The sequence below is a fragment of the Rattus rattus genome, chromosome X (genome assembly GCF_011064425.1).
Source record: "Rattus rattus isolate New Zealand chromosome X, Rrattus_CSIRO_v1, whole genome shotgun sequence".
In the NCBI taxonomy this organism is placed as follows: domain Eukaryota; kingdom Metazoa; phylum Chordata; class Mammalia; order Rodentia; family Muridae; genus Rattus; species Rattus rattus.
Window position 1 is genome coordinate 82,161,002 of NC_046172.1, and position 26,496 is coordinate 82,187,497.

Below are 26,496 nucleotides of genomic sequence, written 5' to 3' on the forward strand. Positions count from 1 at the left end.
CGAATGATATTCCCTTTCCCAGTTTCCTGTCCATAAGCCCCTACCCCCTCTGCCTCCCCCATAAGAGTGTTCCCCACCCCCATCCACCCCCCTTACCAACACTCACCCGCCTGGCATTCCCCTGCACTGGGGGTCCAAACCTTAAAATCCTCTGGAGATTATTTCCCTATTCTTCCACCAACTACACCAACCCCTCTGTTATAGTTAGATAGATTATTTATTTATTTATTTATTTATTTATTTATTTATTTATTGTAACTTTCTTTTTTATCTTTATTAACTTGAGTATTTCTTATTTACATTTCGATTGTTATTCTCCTTCCTGGTTTCCAGGTCAACATCCCCCTAACCCCTCCCCCTCCCCTTCTATATGGGTGTTCCCCTCCCCATCCTCCCCCCATTACCACCCTCCCTAAAGAAATGTTCAACATCTTTAGTCATCAGGGAAATGCAAATCAAAACAACCCTGAGATTTCACCTCACACCAGTGAGAATGGCTAAGATCAAAAACGCAGGTGACAGCAAATGCTGGCGAGGATGTGGAGAAAGAGAAACACTCCTCCATTGTTGGTGGGATTGCAGACTGCTACAACATTCTGGAAATCAGTCTGGAGGTTCCTCAGAAAATTGGACATTGAACTATAGTTAGTTTTTAATTGTCAATTTCTTACAATGTAGATTCTCCTGGAAAGAAGGAACCTATGTTGAAGGATTGAGCCAATAGGACTGGCTTGTAATGACCTCTGAGAAAAACGGTCTTGACATCAGGCAGCACAACTATTTTATAATGAAAACTGGGGGCAGAATCTGAGGAGATAAAAAGGAAGGAAACAACTTGTGTATGCAAATAGAAGAATATGAACACGGAAAAAAAACATGTTAACAAGAAGCAAAAATATCCAATTAGTACAGAATCTAAAAGCAAGACACATGTGGTGGGAGACGCTCATAAATGTTCCCTTCTGATCCTTTCACTTTTTTTTTTCAGTAAATTAGGCAACAAAGTCACTGGGAGAATTACACAGAAAAGTTCTCAGATTTCCACAGCAAAAGAGATGAAATAGTCAGCAAAGTCCATATGTAAGAACAGTAGAGACATTTAAATTAAGAAAAGCAGAGGTTCTTTTTTTTCCCAATCATTTATTTATTAACTTTACGTTCTGGTCACTGCCCCACCCCATCCTATCTTAACCTGTGAGTTGTAACTCTTTGGAGGTTGCATATCAGATACCTTGCATATCAGAAATTTACATTATGATTCATAACAATATGAAAATTGCATTTATGAAGTAGCGATGCAATAATTTTATTGGGGGGGGTCATGACAATATGAGATTAAGAACTACTTGTCTTAACACAAAGACCCAAGCAGTGATTTGGAAAAGGAATCTGTCTCAGAATTATTAGAGGTATATTGGATATGAATATGCAAAGCTGCTCTTACCTGAAAGGAAATGGAGGAGCAATGGATCTGGGGGAAGGGGAAGGCAGAGGAAAGACTGGTAGGAATGGAGGGAGAAAAAGCTGCATTTGGTATGTATTATATGAAAGGAGAATAAAGATGGAGAGATATATACATACATACATACATACACACACATACACAGAGAGAGAGAAAGAGAGAAAGAGGAGAGGGAGGGGGAGAGAGAGAGAGACAGAGACAGAGACAGAGCGAGCTGGTGAAGGCTAGAAAATGGGCAGAAATGTAGTTAGCAGTTAGGAAGCAATCTTATACCCATGAGAAATAACTACAGCAAGTATTGTCTAGGCAAGGATTAAAAGCAGCTAATGGATGAGTAAGGACACAGATACAGAAACTGAACCAATATGATCAGACTATAACTAAGATTTAAATGAAAAACAATGTGGACTAGAACAGGGCACTGTAATGATGAATGTAAAAGACCATGGGTATGGCAAGGGTACTGAACTGTCAATGCTGCAAGAAGGACTAGCCGAGCTGATCAGCAACTTAAAGCTATAAACATAACTGTTGAGTGAAAGAGAGAAAACTGAGAATGTCAGAAAAGTTCATAACAAAACAATCTCAAGGGCTATTTCATATTTTGTTCTTATTGTCATCCTTATTGGCAATTAAGACAGGATGATGGAAGAGGAAATTGATTGAGGGTAATACAAGATAGAATAAGGCACATTTGACAAAGAATGGGATGCTACAAATGTTGTTGAATTCCTTATATAAAATGTATGTTGATACATAAGATTAGGACGTTAAATTAACAAATCATATTCTGGGATCTCTAAAAGAGATCTAGTCAAGCTAACCAATGTGCAATTACCCAGTGTTTTATTTATCCCTTTTCCAGATTTAAAAAACAAAGTATTGGGGTTGGAGATTTAGCTCAGTGGTACAGTGCTTGCCTAGCAAGCACAAGGCCCTGAGTTCGGTCCCCAGCTCTGGGAAAAAAAAAAGTATTGAATAACCCAAATATTATACTTATTTCAGAAATAATTTAGAGTACACAAAAAGAAACATAAAAAAACACACTACAAAATGTAAGTTGTATGACTGTTGCTAAGGTTAGGGATGGGGTTAGAGTTGAATTCGGGTTAGGAATGGGGTTAGAGTTTAATTCAGTGGTTCCAATTACCATTTTGTTGTTTGTTTTAGACTGTACCTTCCCAACTGTGTTTCATATACTCAACAGACTTCTAGACTTAGGCTCACTTTGCTTTGGACCAGTAAGCATGCAAGTTAGTTAATTGAAAAATTGATCTGTTATGTTACAAACTACAAAATACTAGAGAACAAAGAGAAATTAATCTGTCCCTAATTGTAAGCACTATGATTAGGACAGGCATTCTAAGAAATAAGTGAACAAACAAAGAAAACAAATATTCTTGGAAATACTACGGTTGCCTCGACGAGGTTTAAGTCTGTTGTTTATATTATATAAGCATTCCCCACAAACATTCCTATTTAAAATGCAGTGTTATTCTGGACACCTGTAATTTAAAATGACAATGAAATTAAAAGTCAAACTCACCATCATTTTCTCAAAGAGGTCCAGAACTTCCTTTTCAGACAAAATCAGAGATCGTTCATCATGTAATATCTGAGCTGTTGGAACCTCACCCATGGCAGCTTGAGAATCAGTAGGATGTTGAATAAGAAGTCTTTCTTTTTTGACGGCAGATTTTCTGAAACTTGTAATTCGGTCACGCTATAAACAAAGAAAGGGGGAAAAAAGCCCTAAGAAAAAGATCAGGAGCCATGAACAAGAAGAATGGAAGCATCAAAATGGCATTTAGTATAATATATATTATTATTGTCTCTTGACAAAATGTTATTGTAAGCAGCAAGCACCAGTTAGAGATTGGACTATTTTGCAACCTTGGAGTAGTTCTTGAGCTTCAGAAGTCTGGGGGTGAGAAAATATTTCTTAAAAGTAAAACTTAGTCACTTGGCATTTCTTTGTTTGCACAGAAAGTAAGTGAAGAGACACTTTGGATCAAAATGTTGTAGTGGTTGTTTTGGGAAGGATGAGGCTCTGGTGCCAACTGCAGTGCTCTGGAAAGGGAGAGTGGAGATGGAGCTACTGATAGCAAAGTCAAAGGAAAAGTTAGGCTAATGTTTTTCTTCTGCACACTGTAAAAATTGTGACAAGTATATATGAATAACTGTCATTTTAGCAGGTAGCTATACTGAATAGCATGGAGTCTGAAACCAGACACAGTGAGTTTAAATCCAAACCAAAGAATCACTAACTCAGAATCAGTCTGTTTCCTCTTCTTGTACTTTAAGTCATTGTGAGAGCCAAATACACTTGGTGGGTGTTGATTCTATTAATGACTGTTATGACCATATTCCTCAACTTTTTCTTTTCCACATCATTGGCACCAGTAGGACATAGAACAAAGCTAAATCACTCATTCAATTTGTCGAAGAAGTAAATAGTTTCTTCCTCCTTGAAATATTATCTGCTGAACTCACTTCTTTATGGGCATTCCCTTTAAATTATTAATAACATGTACAATCTCTGACCATTAGCCTGTTCTTCAATATCAAGTGAGTCAAGGACTTTAGCTGCTTGTCACCAGGCCATCTGACTGAAAAACCAGCAAATATTTGACATCAAATATTAGTAATATTCATAAAACTGAAAACAGCTCAGTTTTATTCAGGTGTCTGTTAGGAAGCACATGCAATATCATCATGTCACAATAAGCGAACATACATGTTAGCCATGAAGACAGTTATTGTACACTGCCATGTTACCACCATCCTTTTAAATAGTCTTAAAAATATGAAAGCATTCCAGACATTATTACAGTTTATGAATACTTTTGTTAACCTCCTAAGATAACATAGTCTTTATTTTATTGGCTGAAATAATGGGTGTTGTTTTTTACGTGTACTTTGAAGAAAGCAGTTTTAAGCAGCTTACTTAGGATTACAAAAATTATTTGAATACATGGTTGCTTAGAGAAAGATTATAGAAACCACAATATAATATTTTAGCGTTGGGAAGAAAAATAAGATGCCATCAAAACCAATTCCTTTAATTCACAGGACAGGTGACTCACTTAAATACACCAGTCCCTGGTTTTGAGCTTCACATTCATATTAACAGTTATTTCTTAAAAATTATTTGAACAGGATTATTAAATGTCGTAAATTCTTTGAGGAAAGTTAAGTTAGTTTAGATAAGTGATCTCTTCACACGAATGAAAAAACAAAAAACGGACAAAAAAAAAACAATTTTAGTAATCCCAAATAAACTGAGTCAAGTTTTACATAAAGATGTGATGGACATGAAAGCATTTAAATATGCAGTTACACATTAAATTAACATATCTCTTCTCCATTCACTGCACACCACTTAAAAGTACTTACTCAGTGAAGGCACTTATACTGAGTATCAGCATGAGTAACATATAGACTTGAGCTTTCTGCACCCTTCATTTTAATGCAAAAAAATGGCTTTTTATTTCAGCTCTATTCAGGTAAGGAAATGAAGTTAAGTTACATATCTTCATTTCCTTAGAAAAGTAATATGATTTTACATTTTTCGGAGATAGGTAAGTTCATATAAAAAAACTGAAACTTTTAAAATATCACTCAGGAAAGTTTAGTATGAAGAGTACATTTAAATCTTAGCATGTAACTTTTAATAAGAATTACTATGGTAGTCTGAGCTCAAAAATATATAAGCGTTTTGTATTCAATAGTACATATTTGATTTGTAAACAATAACTTCTAATATCAGAATTTAATGTACTCTCAATATATTCTGCTATTAGTAGAGAAAAGTTATGTTTTTTTTCCAGTGTATGCACCAATTTTTAAAATATTTTTGTTATATATTACAATGATAAGAAAACGTAGCTGACCCAACGATTTGGGTAAGTTTGGAACAATTGTTCCTTCTTATTGAAGTAGGGGTAGGGCACTACATAGTTGGCTAAAATAGAACTATCTACATACACCAGGCTGACCTCCTACTTGAAGCAATTCTCCTTCAGTCTCTGGAGCATTAGAATTACATGTATGCACCACTCTGCATGGCTACAATTGTTTACATTAAAATGTGAAGGGGGAAATTGCTCTACTGACAATGATCCTATTCTGTTCTATTTTCTATACATTGTAATCATTTAATGTGTTGCATATATCAATGCTTTAATGTCCACTTTTTAATAAAAAGGTAACATGCATAAGCAATGCAATAACATGCTGGTCACACCACCTTACCACATCATCTGCCAAAGTTTTTATTTGAATGTTCTATTAAAACCAAAAGGAAACAAACAAAAGAAAATACCAGTCAGATAAGAGAAAATCATAAATCAAACAAGACAACAATAATTAAAGGAATTTAATGAATCTCATCTATTATCAAATGTAAATTGTCAAAAATAAAATTCAACATACAAATAATACATCCATTACAAAATGAAAAAATATGGTAGAAATTAAAAATGAAGTTTTGGTTTGGGCAGGGTTATCTATTTGATTTGATTTTAAATATGGACACTAAGATCCAACTTCCCATCTATGTCAGATTGTCCAACAACACTATTTAAATACTAGAAAGCAGTAAGTAAAATTATGGTCCCTCCCAATCTTTGAAAAGGTTTTGTAATGAATAATGCCTTAAAGATTATGAAATTAAAATAAACACAGTAACTCCTTCATATAACAAACATTTTAAAATGTAACAAAACTAACAATTCAATAAACTTCAGGATTCAGAAGATAACTCAAAATCTTACAATAGCATGCAATCAGTATAAATTTAATATTTCACTGTATAAGTATAGCGACACATTTCTTCTTGATGATGTTTGTTTCTAGAAATGCATAATAAATGGCATCATTATATAAATTTCACAGACTACACTCAAACAAAGTAGGATGACACACAGATAATATACTCTTGCAGGGTCACTATCACATATATAGTCCTATTTCTGACACATTCTGCTCAGAATCCTCATACATGACAGTAGTCTTAGCCAGGGCAATTAGACAACAAAAACATGCCAATGGAATGCAAATTGGAAAGGAAGAACTCAAAATATCACTATTTGTAAAGGATACGATACTATATTTAAGTGACCCCAAAAATTCCACCAGAAAACTCCTTCAGTAGATAAACAACTTCAGCAAAGTGGTTGGGTATAAAGTTAACTCAAATGAATCAATACACTTTCTCTACTCAAAGGATAAACAGACTGAGAAAGAAATTGGGAAATTACATTGAAGGAATCAGAGAGAAAGAACTGAAGAGCTTGAAGGGGCCGAGACCCCATATGTACAACAATGTCCAAGCAACCAGAGCTTCCAGGACTAAGCCACTACCTAAAGACTATATGGACTGACCCTGGACTCTGACCTCAATGAATATCCTAGTAAGAGCACCAGTGGAAGGGGAAGCCCTGGGTCCTGCTAAGACTGAACCCCCAGTGAACTAGATTATTGGGGGGAGGGGGAGTCAATGGGGGAGGATGGGGAGGGGAACACCCATAAGGAAGGGGAGGGGAGGGGATGTTTGCCGAAACCGGAAAGGGAATAACACTAAAATGTATATAAGAAATACTCAGTTAATAAAAAAAAAAAAAAAAGAAAAGAAATTAGGGAAATTAAACCCTTCACAATAGTCCCAAACAATATAAAATACCTCGGTGTGACTCTAACCAACCAAGTGAAAGATCTGTATGACAAGAACTTCAAGTCTCTGAAGAAAGAAATTGAAGAAAATTTCAGAAGATGGAAAGAACTCCCATGCTCATGGATTGGCAGGATTAATACAATAAAAATGGCCATTTTACCAAAAGCAATCTACAGATTCAATGCAATCCCCATCAAAATACCAATCCAATTCTTCAAAGAGTTAGACAGAACTATTTGCAAATTCATCTGGAATAACAAAAAACTCAAGATAACTAAAGCTATTCTCAACAATAAAATAACTTGGGGGAATCACCATCCCTGACCTCGTTAAGCTGTACATCCCTGACCTGAGCAATAGTGATAATAACTGCATGATATTGGTATAGAGACAGGCAGATAGATCAATGGAATAGAATTGTAGACCCAGAAATGAACACACACCTAGGGTCACTTGATCTTTGACAAAGGAGCTACAATTATACAATGGGAAAAAAAGGAAGCATTTTCAACAAATGGTGCTGGTACAAATGGAGGTCAGCATGTAGAAGAATGCAAATTGAACCATTATTATCTCCTTGTACAAAGCTCAAGTCCAAGTGGATCAAAGACTCCACATACAACCAGATACACCCAAACTAATAGAAGAGGAATGGAAAAAGCCCCTCTAAACACATGGGTACTGGAGAAAATTTCCGAATAGAATACCAATAGCTTATGCTCTAAGATCAAGAATCGACAAATGGGACTTCATAAAATTGTAAAGCCTCTGTAAGGTAAAGGACACTGTCATTAGGATAAAACAGCAATCAACAAGGGCTGGGGGATTTAGCTCAGTGGTAGAGCCTGGCCTCAGCAAACGAAGGCCCTGGGTTGGTCCCCAGCTCCAAAAAAAATAAAAAAAAAGAAAAAAAAGAAAAAAAGCAACCAACAGATTGGGAAAAGGTCTTTACCAGTCCTATATCCAATAGAGGCCTAATATCTAATATATTCAAAGAATTCAGGACGTTAGAATACAGAGAATCGAATAAGCCTATTAAAAATGGGGTACAGAGCTAAACAAAGAATTCTCAACTGAGGAATAATGAATGGCGTTGAAGCATTTAAAGAAATGTTCAACATCCTAGTCATCAGGGAAATGCAAACCAAACAACTCCTGAGATGCCACCACACCAGTCAGAATGGCTAAGATCAAAATCTCAGACAGCAGATGCTGAGGGGGTGGAGAAAGAGGAACACTCTCCATTGTTGGTGGATTGGCAGATTGATACAACCATTCTGGAAATCAGAAAATTGGACATTGAACTACCTGAGGACCCAGCTATACCTCTTCTGGGCATATACCAAAAAGATGCCTCAACATATAACAAAGACACATGCTCCACTATGTTCATAGCAGCCTTATTTATAATAGTCAGAAGATTGAAAGATTTCCTTCAACAGAGGAATGGCTACAGAAAATGTGTTAGATTTACACAATGGAGCTCTATACAGCCATTAAAAACAATGACTACATGAAATACTTAGGGAAATGGATGGAACTAGAAAATACCATCCAATAAGGTAACCCAGTTACAAAAGAACACATATGGGTATGCACTCACTGTTAAGTGGATATTGGCCCAAGAGCTCACAATGAGTTTTGCAGGAACTGAAGGAAAGTTTATGCAGAGACGGCCCCCACCTGGGGATCCATCCCATATGCTGCTACCAAACCCAGTCACTATTGCCGATGCCAAGAAGTGTTGTTGACAGGAGCCTGATATGAATGTCTCCTGAGAGGCTCTGAACAAGGGGACCCCAATTTAGGAATCAGAGAAAAGACTGAATGAGCTTTGCAACACTGAAAGTGTTTGTAACATCAACAATATCAACCAACCAGAACCCATTAGAGCTCCCAGGGACTAAACCACCAATCATTAAGTACACATGGAGGAAACCATAACTCCAGCCACATATGTAGCAGAGAATGGCATTGTCCAGCATCAATAAGAGAAAAATCCCTTTGTCCCGTGAAGGCCTGTATCCCCAATGTAGGGTAATTCCAGGGTGTTGAGGTCGGAGTGGGTAGGTGGGAGTGGGAGCATCCTCATAGAAGCATTGGGAGGGAGGAAGTATCTGGGAGAGGAGGGAAAGGATAACATTTGAAATGTAAATACATAAAATATCCAAGAAAAATAAAATTAAAAAAGACTTCTTTTCAAAAGAACCATTTCACAATTGTTAGAAATTGAATTTAACCTTCTGACTTGTTTCACATTGTTGTTTCTTGAAGAAAAATACAAAGTGTAGCTTACATAGTCACAGATATCGGCATGAATTTTTACTAAGTAAAATACACTTCTTTCACTAAAGAAGATTGTATTGTAAGTTTTCAGTCAGTCAAAACGGCTTGGTCTCAAAATCTCAGGAAATTGCCTTCAATTACTACTATCCACTCTGTGCTATTAAAAACCATCCTTACCTAGAACAGTGCATGTATAGATCATTTTGTATTTTGAATGATTTCCCCAGGAATCTAAACCTCTTTTCCTGTAGTAAATCATCATAAACTCAATAAATCTTTATTGTCTTGGGGAAAAAAAAGAGAAGCTTAGAAGGTGGCTTAGAGAAAGCACTCACTGAATAAACATGAAAATCTGAGTTTAAAACTCTACAACCCACCTTAAACCAGGTGTGGTACTGTGCATCTATAATCCCACTACTCCAACAATATGAGAGACTGTGACAAGAAAACCCATGAAAGCTAGTGGGTTAACTGTACATGCAGACAAGGACAACAAAGAGGCTCTGGCTTAAACCAAATAAAGAGATAAGGACCAAGAAACACCCAAAGTTGTCCTCTGACCACTCCACAAATATGCTGTATATGCAAGTGCACACACACACACACACACACACACACACACACACACACACATACACACACACACACACACACACATATATATATAATATATATCACAAAAAAGCACAAAGATTAAAAAGGGCATTATTTAAATCAAAGCTACAGCACCCTTTAAATTCACCACAGAACTTTCTCCTCCAACTCTTTTCTCTTGAATTTTCTGGTGTGTTATAGAAAAGTTTCATGTGCAATGATATACGCGATTCCTTGTAAAGCACAATTTACAGACCTGAAATTACCCTGCTCACATCTGACATGAGCCTGTCCATCTGGGTTTTTTAGACAGATTACATAACTCTTTAAGCAACTTCTGCTTTCCTTTTCTTCCATCCCTTTGGGGGGTCATACAGTTATGATTGGAAACATCTACATTTGCAAATCAAGAATATAAATTAGAAGAAAAATATTTGCTTTAGTATGTTTCCTGTTAAGATACATGTATGTCAGAAATACTTCAACATTGTATCTCAATTGAACACATGTTGACAATTTAATCAGTGAAAGCAAGTACTAGAAAAACAGAAATGCTAGCTATCTTTTTACTTGATTTTACAGGAAGAGTCTAGAATCTTCTTATATTTCTCTATTTTGAATTAGCATTCTTTTGGTCACAAAAACCACATAATATGGACAATTAGAGTTGGGTGAAATATAAGATAATCTAAGCAAAATATAAATACCTCATTTTACAAATAAGAGTGTACCATTTATGCTAAAGGTACTCTGCATTCGATTTTCTATGCTGAAGACTTCTACATTGTCATTTTTCATTTCAATAGCCTACCAACTGACTTCTGTGCAACACACACACACACACACACACACACACACACACACACACACACACCTTACACCTGCACGTAGGCAAGCCTTACACACATTATTCCTGCACGTAGGCAAGCTTACACACACCAAACCTTTTTAATTTAAGCCACCATCTGCTCTTACCTAGATTTCCTTAGTAACCTCCTACCTTGTATCCCTTATTCTACTTTTGTTCTCTTACAGTGAGTTTTGAAAAGGGCAGACAATGTTATACTGTAAAAACCAAAGTCATGTCAACTCCCCATCTCAAACCGGTAATGACTCTATTTTCCCTTCCAATGCAACTCAAAGTCATTACAATGACCAGAAGATCCCTGACCTCATCTTTCACTGCTTCTCCTTCATTCAAATAGCTCCATTCACACTAACCACCTCAGTGCTCCCAAGAAAAGCAATCACAGCGCAGGAATTTACTCTTCCTCCTGCCTGCAGCATTGTTCGTTTCTAGTATCTATACAACTTGCCCCTTCATCCTTCTAGCGCTTTTTTTTTCTTTTTCTTTCTTTGTCAGTGAGGCTTACTCTGGTGATACTATTCTAATAATAACATAGACTTATTCCACACATTCCCTCGTTTCTCTTTCTTCAAATAATATTTAAAATAACAATCTGTAAGCTAATGTTAGTCATTGTCTATTGCCTTTTACTTTTTTTTTTCTAGTGCTGGAGATGTAACCCAGGGCTCAGTACATGTTAAACAACCATTATTCCATTCGGCTACAGGCCCAAGCATTTACTATCTTTTTCAACCCACTATAATATGAACTATATAGGGATAGATAATCTTCTCTGACTGATTGTGAGCAGTGCTTCTAATGTCTAAAACAATGCTTGGTACACTAAAGCTCAGTAATGATTATGAATGACTCTCATACTCCCTTTCATAAATATTTAATGTATCTTGGTCCTGGAAGGACTAATAACCCAAAGGTATTCATTCAGGCTCTGTATGACTTGGCCCCGGGTCACCTTCTGCTTCTTTCCTCTTGATTCCTGTATTGCATAAAACAAAATATTACTTAGTTTATGTCCTATGGTGTCCTGTTGGTAGTTTTGCAGATCCCTTGTCCTGGGATGTTCTTTTCAGCAGATGTATTTCTATTTCTAGAATGTCTCTTAAATTTAAATTTTGACTATTGTCAAATCAAATGTGGAACTCTGTTAGAAAATAAAACTGGATAATGATTGTGCTCTATTTACTTTCAAGGACTTTTTTCCTCTAACAGTTATTTTCAAGAATGATAGAGCACCCCCAGGGCACAAAGCAAATTATATTCACATAAAAAATTATCCCAATTACTTATGATAGAGAGCCATAAAGAAAAACACTTCACTCTTGATTTTTTGATTTATAAATTTCATTCCAACACAGAACATACATTCTATATAAATGTGAACATTTACTATAATACAGCTATTTTTCTAATACATTTCTCTCACTAACATATTTGCTTTCAGGGGCAAGAGAGATTGCTCAGTGAGTAAGAGCATATACAGTTCTTGTACAAGACCCAAGTTTTAGTACCCAGCATCCACATCAGTCAGATGGCTCATAACCACCTGTAACTTCAGAAAATTCAATACCTTTTCTCACCCTGAAGACACCTGCACACATACATCAGACTCTCATGCAGACACATACATACATAGACATATAAGGAAAGGTTTTAAAAATATTTAAAATTCCAATTTCCCAAATACCATATTTCATAAACATAATTACCTTTAAAACCTTTCTTTAAAATTGTACTGAGAGAAAATAGACAACTATGGTGTGCTGAAAAGTTAAATTGTTAGCAAGTATAAGTTACGGAGTTTTGGAAATTGTGATTTTTTTTTAGCCACAGTATACTAAATGTACTAATATTATAGTATAAGTCACAATTAAGTGATCGTAAATTGAAAACAAATGCTTTCTGACAGACTTAATGGCAGTCAAAACTCAATTCACAGAAGCACTCCATCATAGTAACAAGACACCAAAACAGAAAGAAGCTCCAAAAAAAAAATGTAAAAAACTTCTTTGGGGTAAGATTAAGTCAAACACATTCATATGAACTGAGCTTAAAGTTACATTTGAAAATGACTATATTAAAGCTGATTTTCAGGACAGCATTATATAGAGCGCAGTGGTAGAGCATTCAAGGAACATGTACATAAGACCATGAGTTAGGCCCTCAGCACAGAAAAATAGTACTTTAAAATGAATAGATAAAATATCATTTAATTTCCATATGTTCTTTACAGAAAAGTTCTCAAATCATTTATGTATTTAATTTATATAGATGTACATATGCTTCTTCAAACCACAAAGAAAGAAACATGGATCGTACTCTTTCACACAAACTAAAGAGCTATACATGGACTTGAAAAAAATCATTAAAAAGGATAAGACAAAAATAACTCCCAAAATTGGAATCACAGCCTTGAATTAAAAGCACTGATTAAAGTCATTTTGGTAAGTTTTTATTATGCAAATCTAATGATAATGGTCATTACAATAGGGCATATTACATCAATAAGTATAGTGACCATATATTTTCATTAAGCGCAACTCTGAAGAAGCAATCAAACTATGCATTACTCAAGCAATCAGTCTTTATTAAACTTCATCTATGATAAGCTATATTAAATATAATAGTGTAGTATTATATAGCATTATATAATTATAAAAGTATTGCTCTAGAGTCTCAACCCCTCAAGAATAAGAGAAATGGCTGAGTTATTATAAACTCTAATGTTGAAGTTCTGATTGCAATGCAAAAGGTCATTATGGCAAGAAAATTAAGTTTTAATTTTCTCAATCAGGCAGAAATTAACAAAAGCAACACGATGTAAAGAGTCAACTCTCTCATGGCTAATGTTACATGGAAATACAGTGCTTTATAAACATTGTGCAATTAGTCTAGCACCACAGAAATTGGAAAACTAAATTAGATATAATTCAAAAGTCTCATCGTCAACGCAAAAACTCAATAACTGTATTTGACAATTCTCTTCTCTTTTAAAGAAAATCAATAGGTTGGCCATTACAAAAAAATAAAAAAACAAACAAACAAACAAACAAAAAAACACATGGTCAATCATTCACCCAGCTTTAAGTATCTTGCTCTCCAAAAGGGCCACGGCAATTGGACATGGAAAGATACATTCATATCAATATAACAAATATCTACATCTACTATATAAGTTCTACTTTAGTTAGATTGAACAAACAACCACAAAAAAATAAAAATGGCGAAGAGAGGGTACTGCCCGAGTTCTGAAGTAACAGTACCCTAACATAGCCTCCACCCACATTTCAAATTAGAAATACCTTGAGGAAAAGGGGCAAGGGGATTAACAGCCACCAGGCAAGGATGAATTCCTCTATATGGCCTATGTGCCTAATACCTATTCAGATTGGAGGCAGTACTACAAGGAAGGGGTTCTGCCTTCCAACTTTTTATGATCTTATACTCGGAACTTTCAAAGCTAGTTAAATCAATCAAAGTAATTCCAGGTTATTTGAATACCTAGTAATCAAAATCAACATTCTAAGCCATCCTTAGAATCCTTCATAGAGATTTTATGAGTTTATTAGCTCTCTGCTCTATGTAGTTCACAAAGAAAATTATCTATAATCTGATGTTTAGAAGCAAGCTCAATGTAGAGATTTGCTTCTAGGATGACACAACAAATTTTAGCTTTCAACGTCAGGGAAATATTTAGTACTTGCATTTGAAATTATCCTCAGCCATCTTTCATCTCATTTCTATCACAGAATCATTTTTCAACAGGAACACATCATTTTGGGCAATACTGTCTTCCATCACAATTATTATTTATGAATAGATGCTAGATGAACTGGCAACACTACAAAATTAAAGAGACATGGTTCAGCTTTCAGAGGCCAAAAGCCTAAAAGATAAGATAAACGAACTGACATTAAGCTCCAATTATCTACCTTACTTTTCTGGTTAACACCTGTAACTTTTCATTTCTTCACTTAAGTAGGAAAATGTATATATTTTTTGTTAACAGTAACCACACCATCTCAGAAATATTGTCAAGTTGAAGCATCAAACTTTAAGCCACCAGAGTCAAAATTCTTTCTGCCATTGTTCTAACAAAAGATAAAAATAAAACATTCCTTCTGTGATCTTCTCAAGCTGTTCTTTTGACAAAAAAAAAGAATAAAATATTTATATACAAGAGATCAAATATAACATCAAAGTCCAGGACTTCTGTTTTCTTCATGAAGCAAAAGACTGTTACTATATTAAATTAGTTTTCTAAGTCTGTCCTAACAAGATATGAGCTCAATACAAAATGAACTGTACCACCATAAACTTGAATGTCAGAAAAGGCAACTATGGTATGGCAATCCAACTGTCTCTCCTGTTTGATAGGCATGACCCACTCAGGACATGTTCAGAAAATGTACGCTCACCACTTTGGTATTCAACAAAAGTTCCTAATAATAAATTGGTAAAAGCCATATTATATATGAATTAAGCAAAACAATTGCAGGAATAATCCAATTGGTAAATAAGAGCTTCTTCTACAGGTACAGAAATCACAATTGTTTACTATGTACTAAGCCAACTGAGATATGGAGAATTGGACGTAATTTTTCCTTCTTGGACTATAAATTAAAACAAAAATAGGAACATTAAAGTAGCCTTGCTTAAATACAGACATTTTAATATTTCAATGAAGTAATTAGCGCAATAGATACACTTGGGTCGATGAGTTAACCAAATGGAGATCAATTTTTTGATAAATAAAATTCTACCTGCGTTGTTAAGCAAAGAATGAATGCATGAGCGAAGCAAGCATTAAGTAAAGACAGCAGTTTATGGTATCTAGAAGTATAAGACATGATTTTCCCTTAAAGCATGTGCAATCTAACCATATAAAAGCAGTCAATAATTAAATACTAAGCTCTACGATCTGCAGCCTCTCCTCCTCTACCACATTGTCCTCTATTCTCACAGCATTACCTGATATTCCTAAGACCTTGTGCAGTAGTTAATGTTCTATTCTTCTTACTAGAAAACAGGTCCCCTCATAGAAGAGATCTCATTGGCTTCTGATCACTAACACTTTAACAACCACTGGCACCCACCAACTGTTCAAATATTTGGTGGATAAATTCATGCAAGTTCAAAAAGAACTCAGGGAAGAAATAGGTGAACTATTAAGTTTAACTTGGTTGAGAAGAAAGGATTAAGAAGCATACACTAATTTCTGGACCCCAATAGCCAGGAAGAGGGAAAGAAAAGGAAGACAAAGGAGACATTACTGTATGCTTCAGGCAAGTTGGGAACAGTGGCTTTTTGAAACAAAGGATTCAAGAGAAAGGGTATTACATTTTCAAGATGTAGGCCATGGTCAAATTAGAATCAATCACGAAAACCATAATGGGTAATCTATACATTTGCCAACCTCTGGGGGTCCTAAGAAATTCCTGATTCACAGAAGAACATGAAGGATGTAATGTTTATTTGTTTGCTTGCTTGCTTTTTAAATGAATCTTTTCTGAACCTTTTGAAGTCAGTTATGTTTTGAAATTCCAAATATTCCAAGCAGGATAAATAAAGCCGGTAACCAGACTACAGAAGGACAGGTTTTATTGCCAGTTTACAAAAGGCTATATGCACTTTCTGGTTTTGTGTGTCAACTTGACACAAGCAAGAATCATCAGAGAGGAAAGCTCCTCACTTGAGGAAACGCCACCATGAGAGCCAGCAACATGGTATTTTCTTCTTTTTTAAATGATCTAGCCACTTTATTTATTTTTTAATTAATTAATTTACTTTACATTCTGACCAGTTTCCCCTCTCCTCTCCTCCCAATCCTTCCCCTTCCACACTCTGTCCTCCACCCCATCTATTCCTCCTTCCTTTCTCTTCAGAAAAGTGGATGACTCTCATGGGTATCAACCAGCCTTGGCATATCAAGTTACAGTAAAACTAGGTGCATCTTTTGTATGGCATTTTCTTATAGTGATTAATGAGGAAAGGCCAATGATCCATTTGGGTGGTACCATCCCACAGGCTGGTGGTCCTGGGTTCTTTTAAGAAAGCAGGCTGAGCAAGCCATGTGGAGCAAGCCAGTAAGCAACACCTCTCCATCCCTCTACATCAGCTTCTGCCTCCAAGTTCCTGCCCTGCTTGAGTTTCTGCCCTGACTTCCTGTGGTAATGATCAGAAATGTAGAAGTACAATTCAAATAAACCCTTTCCTTTCCATCTTGCTTTTGGTCATGGTGTTTCTTTACAGCAATCAAAACCCTAACTAAGAAAGGCCATTTTCAGAATTTATAGGTTTTAGAATTTCAGAAAAGGATTGTGGGTACATAATATTTATTACTGACTGAAGTAGGAACCAAAAGCTGGAGAAAAGCTTGCAGCAATAGGAAGTGCTCTTTTCTATGTACGTACCAGTGACCCTCTACGCAGCATTTATTAGCACTATGCTCAGAGACTTACCTATGCCCATCATTTTAAATCCCACAATAATGCTATGGAGGATTATTATTCCATTTTGTATAGCATTTTTAGTGCTTATTTAGGCCATAAAATTAAAGATCCCATGGTCTGAAACTTCCATTTATTCTAAAGTCTTTTGTAAACAGTATCGTCAGTATTATACTGGTTAAATTGTCTTAGTCTTTTCCTTGCGCTCTTATCTGGACTTAAGAATGCTTATTCACCTCATTTCCTCCTTTGTCATCGCCATTTCATCCTTTCTACTATTATTCTAAGGTGATGATGTCTTATAAGTGACCGATGGTTCTCCACCACCCCTGTTTGTAATAATCATCAGATAGCAATTATTTAATATTTGCCTTCCTTTCTATCTTGGAAACTCAATGTGCTCAGGACTAAAGATCTCTCCTCCACCTCTATGTCTATATATCAACCTCTACCCCTATCAGTTTCTCTCTCTTCTCCTTTTTTGTGTTATCGTCTTCCTGTGCAACTCATACTGGCCTCAAAAATCTCAACACCCTACCCCTACCCCTGTCTCAATCTTCCCCAATTCTGGATTTTCAGGCATATACAGTCCACACCCAGACTCAGGCCTAAGACTCATCACTCTGTTCCTACCACTTCCTCAGGGATTTTACCAAGGGTCTAACATAGAACAAGCATTCAGGTTTGTAATGATTGATAGAACTGGGGCTAGGGAAAAGGAGTGACAGAAAGAAAGAAGGATCCGATTGTTATGATAAGAGCTCAGATTAGGTGGTAGCAATTGGAATAGTGAAAGCTGTTAGTGTATGTAATTTTGTTGAAAATTACCCTTGTTACTGAAGCAATGTACCCAGACATATGATTGTTGTTTGCATTAAGTAGAGTAATTTAAATATATGCTGTTGTGATTACTATCTTTACAACACACAAATAACCTCTAAATGGCTGTGATTACTACTACTAGATACTTCACCTTACAATGACTTGCCATGCATCTACTTCAAACAGCTTTTATAAATAACCACATCACTTAGTTTTCTGATGTAGCTACAAAATTAATCTGACAAAACAAAATGATTCACCCCTTTAAAGCTTCAAGAATATAAATTGCCTAAAACTGAAAATTATACCTGAATTTTGAATGTTATTATTCAACTTAATTTTATAACAAAAATACACAAAATTCCACCAACAATTTACATTAATGTCATTACCATTCTTTTCGCCCATACTCCTGAATATCCTAACAATCCACAATTCTAAAATGAGTCAAGTCTAAAAGTTTGTTTGCTTAGTTCAGATTTTTGGCTCTTAGAAAACACGGATTCAGAGATGAAACTCGAACCGTGGCTTTCCAACTAAAAGTAGATCCCCAGGTCAGAGAAAGGCAGGCAGCTTTCTCAGACTCACAAGATTTTTTTTAACCTCATAAAACCAACCTTAGAACAGAACATTGACAAATATTTTAAACTAAAAAACCTTGAGACAAATAGGATGATATGGTAGGCAAAAATAATTCAATTTTGAGAAGTCTTTAAAGAGTTGTGGAAGAATTTAGTATTAACAACATGGATAAAAATGTTTAAAATTGGTTTGTCTTAGGACGGGCTTCATATTCTTCGCTCAGTAGTGATAACCCTGTTAAAAGCATTCCTCTAACATTTGTGTTTTAGCTCTGTGTTTATTTTCATTTTTAGCTCAGTTTTAATTTGCTTAAGGCATTATCTTCTAAGCTATCAAGAGAAACTGTCAAAATAATAAACGGAGAAGAACAAAAATGTCACTTACACTACCATGTTTTTCAAATGCCATCACAACAAATTAATAGGGAGTATTAATTGTGGACATTTGCTTATATTAGGTGAAGCAACAATTCAATTAGTGTTTACTCATACAGGCCCCAAATTTCTTCTAAACACATGATTGTCAAAATGAACTCTTCATACATCTTGATAATTTTGTATATGGAAAGATAACAACAGCTAATAAACCAGAAACTATACATGGATTTCAAAACAATATATGTAGTCTAGTCACTGTTATCATTAAAAAAGAAAAGGCAATGGCCTACATGTCCCTTTCTCTGAAAAATTTGAGAACTAAACTAGTAACAATTTATGGGACAAAGCAAATGACTCAGTTATTTTTAATATTGTAAACCACTTATATGCTTTTGTGTAAATCTTTTCAGGCTGAAAACATACTGTTTTACTTCCATTTCTCCTAGACGTCAGAACAACACTGATGTTCATTCATCAATATATTGATCATAGTTTGTACAAAGCCAGAAAATATGAAGGAACTATTAACCTGTTTATAATTATTTGACTTTACTGACGCCAAGAAAAGATTCCAACCAGTAAAATATGTCTTTTCACAGGGATACATATCATATATTTTCACCTAGTGCTTCAGCCACATTAAACATGCTAATAGTACCCAGTGTGTGTGGGGGGGGTATGGGTGTAGCCTTTTTGATGCAAGAGAAAGTCTAACTTCTCCAGGATAAATTTGAGAAGTTCTACACTTATTTCAATAGCTTCCATAGACAGTCCTACTTTCTTCTATATTAAATAATTTGGATTGATAACAATTTGTCCAATTAGACATTAGAAGACTGAACTTAAGTGCCATACAACAGACAGAATAAATTACAGTCAATGTACTGAAATGAAAATAGAAATATGTTTCAACATTTACAGAACTCTTCTTGCTATGTTATATTGAGTTTTAGCCCCACATTAAAATGCCAGGAGGACAGGGAGAGCAAAGAAATTTACAAAAAAACTAAATGGACTGCTCATCATTACAATTCTATTTTCTAGTAATATTATACTTATTCTATATAAAATGAATAATTTAATAGGCATAATCTTCAATATGCATTATAGCCCTGAGATGTAGCCTGTACAGCTAGTTCCTACAGAACCAATGTTCTGAAATGATGATTAAATTCACATGTGCTCACATGCAAACACACACACACACACACACACACACACACACACACACACACACACACCCTATAATGCACCCGCAAAATTCATATTCTTTGTAAGTATGAATGTATGAGGGAAACTATGGTCTCCTTTAGAACATTTTCTGTGGAAAACAATCAGACTCAGGTTATAAAACTGTTTTTCTTCCCTAGAGGCAAGTATGAACTGCTAGTGTAGGCTGCACTAGTATTAGTTCATAGGGAGACAGAAGAGAAAACAACTGGCAACTTATTTCAGTGCAAATGATCAGAGAGAGAATGAGAGAAGACACGCTCTCAATCCAGGTCCTTAAGTGTCTGATATAAGAAACGGGGGCAATGCACCCCTTCTTTTAAAAAAAATACCCTGGCATCTAAATGCCTTTATAAGAACTGTCTCAAAGTACTTAGGAGTGAAATTGCTTCAAGAGCTTAAGTATAAATTTGATCTACCAAGTTGAAAGGCCTCCAATGGATTTTTTTTTCAGATATCCATTGAACTTGTAAGATCTTAAATCCCATACACTATATACAAGCACATGCCTACCTTAGCTTTAAATAGTGAGCATTTATTTATCTTAGCAAAATATTAGGATGTGTTCTTCCCTTTTTAATACCATAATATAATGTACTAAGGTAGGCACTTCTTTTCATATGAAATGTAGAAATGAAACGATGTGTACACCAAAATCCATAGGCAAGACCCATTTGGGACATGTAACTCAAATTTTGAAGCAGTAGCAGTTTAACAAACTAAACATTAAAGAAATATAGTATTAATCATCAATAGCTGACAAGGACTAGTGTTTTTGTGAGCTACAGAATGCTTCAAGGCAGTAGATACCAAAAGCCATACTTTTATTACTCCCAACACCTTGGTTCACACTTTGATTACAATATTTATCAAAGTATATTGCTAATACCACCACCACCACCACCACCACCACCACCACCACCACCATTATTTCTAACTGCAAAGTAGGTATTGCAAGATAGGAACTTAGTTTTATAATGTGGAAAAACGTACCATAAAGTGGTCAAAAATTGCCCTGTATATTTATTAGCTCACTGCTGCTTATACGACATATTCCTCAAGGTACATAAGGCATATTTAAGGTTTTTTTATCAATTGTTTTAAATGTTGCACCTGCAAAACAGTATGTAGCCATTTATTCTGTGCCTAGTTTACCTATTGCTCCAGTTTCAATGCAACAAGTCAAATAAATACAGGGGAGGATGGAAGAAAACTGGGGGTGGGGGAAACAAAGGAAGAGAGATAAGGAGATAAAGGGAAATGGATATTAGAGAAAGTGTAGAGAGGAGGAAAAAAGAGACAGACTGAGTGAATAAAAATCTCTGTGCTTATCAAATTCTGACAGGCAAAAACTAGCAGGAAATACTATTGGTTTTTTAATTTGTTCACAGAAATGGGGGGAGGGGGAAGAAAAGCAGAACCTAAAGAGTTATTCAGGATTGAGTATGACTAATTAAGAGTTATAAGTACTGCATAGCAGGCACTGTTCTTAGGGATTTAATTTAACGCCCACAATAAACCTGTAATGTAGGCACTGCCTCTAATTGTGATTAGCAAACATAGGCACACAGAGGTTCAACCAAACTACTTGGTTTAACATTTCCTGGTCTGCAACATCATCATGCTAGCCAAAAATACACCATCACAATTTGAATAGAAACACCATACTGTATGGGTTTGTTGCAACTCATGGCTTCACAGCTGGAAACACCTCAGCACTGGACTATAGTTACTAGTTAACTTGCTTGGAAAATAATGCAGGTTCCCACCCTATCATCAACATGGCTACTTCAGAATTTAAGCAAGCACTATAGAGCACAAAGGTCACTTGCCTTGCAGATTGCTTCCTATGAACTAAGCTTGTGTAAAAAAGGCTGTGGTTTTGCTTCTGGTACAGACCTTTCCAGGTGCTCATTAGTCAGCACCAGAGAAGGCTACTGTAAACCACACAGTACTAAGCAGTGACTGCATGCCTGCTAGCATTTCAGAAAATTCTTTCCTTATTGTCATTAAAAATATACAAGGGAAATGTTATGACATAAACGCTAATGATATCTGTAAGGAAGATGAATATTTAGTTTGGATTTGCATTAAAAATATTTATAGTATTTATTAAATTTCATGACAAGAAAATTACATTCGATATAATAAATCTTAAAACAAAAATTAAAAATCTTCCCAGTTTCTGCTGTTATCTGCCTAAATTTAGTTCCAGTGACATACAAAGTAAACTATATTAACTTCATCTCTCAAGGATTTGACAATATCAACATGAACTCTGGAGATAGTTAACAAGGAAGCCTAACTTTATTAAACAGAAACGCCCACCAGAACTCCATCAGGACATATAACTATAAATGTAATTGCCTTGCTAAGTGGAATCGGGGTGAAACCACAAAATGTTCTTGGATAACTAGACAGGAAGTAGCAGGTTGGAGGCCACTAAGGACAGACCACTGCCTCAAAATCACATCCCTATTTGCACACCAATTTTAAGGGGGGGAAAAGTATCACAGCTGCCCCTCCCTAAAGATTAAAAATGCAAAAATAGAAGACAGAATGAGTGTCTAGGCTTTCATGAGGGATTTAAAGAAAAAACCAGTAAGGCAAGGCTATATCGTATAGGTTTTTTTCCTCTTTATTTTGAATGTTCTTTACCACATTTTGCTTGCTTATTTGTTTGTTTAAAAAAAGGAATCTGGGAGTGGTGCACACCTTTAATCCTAGCACTTGGGAGGCAGAGGCAGGTAGCAGATCTAGAAGACAGCCTGCTCTACTTAGTTCCAGAAGAGAGAGGAGCAGGGTAAGGCAGATGTAGATCTGAGTTCTAGCTCTGACACTGGGTAGAGATATGACATTCTTTGGGAGAGGAGTTGTCTTGTGTGTTGTCTTGTTTGGTTTTGTTATTTGGGGTTTTTTGGCTTTTTGATTTTTTGAGACATTTTACACTGGCTAAAACACTAAGTTTACAAAGGCACTATAGTTACTTCCCATAAGAGTTAATCCAACTGGGCCTATCATCTGGTCAGGAAAGCACTCCCCTGAAGACAAGTAAAGAAGATAGAATAAATAACTATGAGATTAATGGCATATGTACTTATATACATACACATCTTGGACATCTCTACATGCATAACAACACTTGCAGACCCTCACTGCTAATAGGAAGAGTGTAATCTTTCTCCATATCTCTTTGATAAAAAGCTCAAATCCTAAAATACTTACTCCTGATTAGATTTCTGCTTTATTTTCCCCCATCTGCCACTCTTCATTCTCTCTCTCTCTCTCTCTCTCTCTCTATATTATCTCTCTCTCTCTTTTCTGCATCTCTGTGTCTCTCTGTCTTGTTTGCTCATTCTGAAGATTTCTATACATTTGCTTATATATCTTCACTGCTCATTCTGCCCACTATTTTCCTGAGTTATAAATCAAATGTCCTTCCACCCCTTTCTAACTTTTCTTTGGATACTGGTCCAAACCCTACAGCCTGCTTCTTCTCACATTTTGGTGGTCCATACTCTTACTCTAAAAGATCTTCCCCTCTTCCTATGCAGACACATACTGTCCTGATATTTTTCTTTCAGATGCTAATAAAATAATCCTAGCTCTTCCTTTTGAAATCCATACCAAAATGAACCCATTTGTATATATTAAAATATTCAAAAGTCTTCTAGTGTCCACAATTTTGTCATCACAGAGTTTCAATAGGGAAAGTACTTAAACAAAACAAATCAGAAAGGATTAGTTCAGAAACAGCTATTTGTAACTAATTCTCAGGCTTGCGAAGAAGAGAGTTCCTGTTCACTGCAAGTTCTCAGGAAGCACAACAGTCAGGAGTAAAACCTCTCAAACAAACAGGAAGTTTTATGCCAAAATCCATGTTGATGTGACCCATCCAGCATAAACATAGCATTTCCTCTTACTAAACAGTGTTTTGGATTTTCTTCTCGCAGGCAGCATGACCAGTGGGAATGTCAACATAATCTAAGCAAACCGACATATGTCTGCAAGTCTCACAGAGTTTTATATGAGTTTATAATGATCAATTATGAAAACATCTCAAGCATTATGGGACATAGTCAATCATGCTTATTAAAAAGAATAAACAAGAAAGTTCTTGTCAGCACTAACATCTTGTTTTTGTGCTATGCAGTAATCCCATTCCTATCTGCAATTTGCTTCCAGAGTTTCTGCTCAACTACAGCTCCAAAATGTTAACATTTATTTTGACCCTTTCAAGAAAGAATAGTCACAAAACTTATATTGCAGTATGCTGTTATTAATTTATTTACTATATTAATACTTTGTCATATTGTATTTAATTTGCAATGGTTTTTCTAACATGTATGAGTCTTTTGCCTGCATGTATGTCTGTGCACCACGTGTATGCCTAGTGCCTCTGTAGGCCACAAAAGGGTGTTGGATGTCTGGAACTAGAGTTCCAGATGATTGAACAGCCATGTAGGTACTGGGAATCAAAGTGGTCTTAACCACTAGGCCATCTCTCCAGCCATGCTGAACTTAATACGCAAGTCAAGCTTTATCATAGTCATATATGTAGGTGAAAAATTTTGTATATGTGTATGTCTGTCTGTGTCTTATCTGTGTGTCTGTCCCCCCTCCGTGTGTGTGTGTGTGTGTGTGTGTGTGTGTGTGTGTGTGTGTATTTTACCATTGTCTGTGGCTTTAGGAGTTTACTTGAAGTACGTTCTATGTGTCTAAAATAACTATGCTAACACAGAAGGAATTCTGTTGAAATCAACAAGTACAAAAGAATATATATAATCATATAACTCAAGGGAGAACAGTTTGGAAGAAAAGAATATTTTGAAAAGTGGAAAAAGATACATGCACATACAGTTTTATATGAATAAACCCAGGTTTGATTTAAAAAAAACATAATCTCCAAGTATCTACTGCGCAAAATAAAGAACAACTGCCAGATGACCTGTATGAACACTGTCGAACTGACAATTTGCAGCTGAATCCCAAAGATTATACCTGGAGTCTATACAGGAATGTTAGAAGGGCTTGGTAAGCTTTTAGCAAGGCTGCCTCAAGTAAGCATAAGAGAATTTAGAAGAGAATAGCAAAAAATCTCAGCAACTTCAATTAGTTACATCAACCAATTCAATTAGTTCCATCAAACAAGTTGTTTAAAAGCCAGACCTCTGACTTCTAGTTCTATAGAATTTACCATATAAAACAACGAGCACACTCAAAATAAAATAAAAATGTACAAAACGGACTTTTTCCCAAAAATTTTATTACATTCTATTTACTGTGTGTGTGTGTGTGTGTGTGTGTGTGTGTGTGTGTGTATGTGTGTGTATGTGTAGAGAAGAGACAGGAGAGAGAGAGAGAGAGAGAGAGAGAGAGAGAGAGAGAGAGAGACACTTAAGGGTGAGGGCACATGGTGTGGATGTCAAAGGAAACCGCAGGACTGGATTTTCTCCCTTCCTCCATGTGGGTCCAAGGGATTGAACCAGGCTGTCATAAGCGTTTGGCATCAGTAGCCTATAAACATCAAACCATTTCTCCTGTCCCAGAAGTAAATATTCAAGAAATGGATTCCCATTTAAAGGACAATAGACACCAAAGAACAATGATCTTTAAATAATAGTGCTAGAAAAGAGAGAGCCATACATCCAAAAAAGAAAAATCTGTGGAAAATCTCCCCTGACCACTCACCAGCATGGTATCGGCACATTTAACCTATGAATATGAAACTTAGAGAAACCAAAAAAAAAAAAAATGCCTAGCACTCAACAAGGAAAAACACACAAAATCTGGCATCACTTTAAAGATTATCAAGCCAATCTGTGTGTGGTGGCTCACACAGTCAATTTACACCATAGGGAGACAAACGCAAGGCCAGCCTGAGCAGTATAGCAAAACCATGTCACAAAAAGCCAAAAACAGCAGGGTGTGGAAACATAAGCCTTTAATCCTACATCGTCAAACAGAAGCATTGAGATTGAGTACAGTTTGATCTACATAGTGAGTTCCAGGCTAAGGAAAGCTACATAGTGAAAGCCAGTCTCAGAAAATTATATATTTACTAGATAGATAGAGCTTATATATAATATATATAGTATATTTTAATAAATTGTTAATGTACCAAATGCAATCCGTTCCAAATATTAAAAGTAGCA

The 26,496-nt window shown here is 35.7% G+C and overlaps 1 protein-coding gene across 2 annotated transcripts in view; it reads right to left on the reverse strand.

The window, feature by feature from the left end:
* Window positions 1-26,496, reverse strand: part of LOC116888957 (protein diaphanous homolog 2-like) — a 76,632-nt gene that overhangs the window by 17,149 nt on the left and 32,987 nt on the right. The window contains exons 2-3 of one of the 2 annotated variants that reach the window (XM_032890184.1): window positions 5,717-5,749; window positions 3,009-3,185 (exon numbers count right to left, since the gene is read on the reverse strand). In XM_032890184.1, coding sequence (XP_032746075.1) covers window positions 3,009-3,185; window positions 5,717-5,749 — 210 coding nt within the window. The remainder of the gene's footprint in view (window positions 1-3,008; window positions 3,186-5,716; window positions 5,750-26,496) is intronic. The other variant, XM_032890185.1, reaches the window with a different exon arrangement.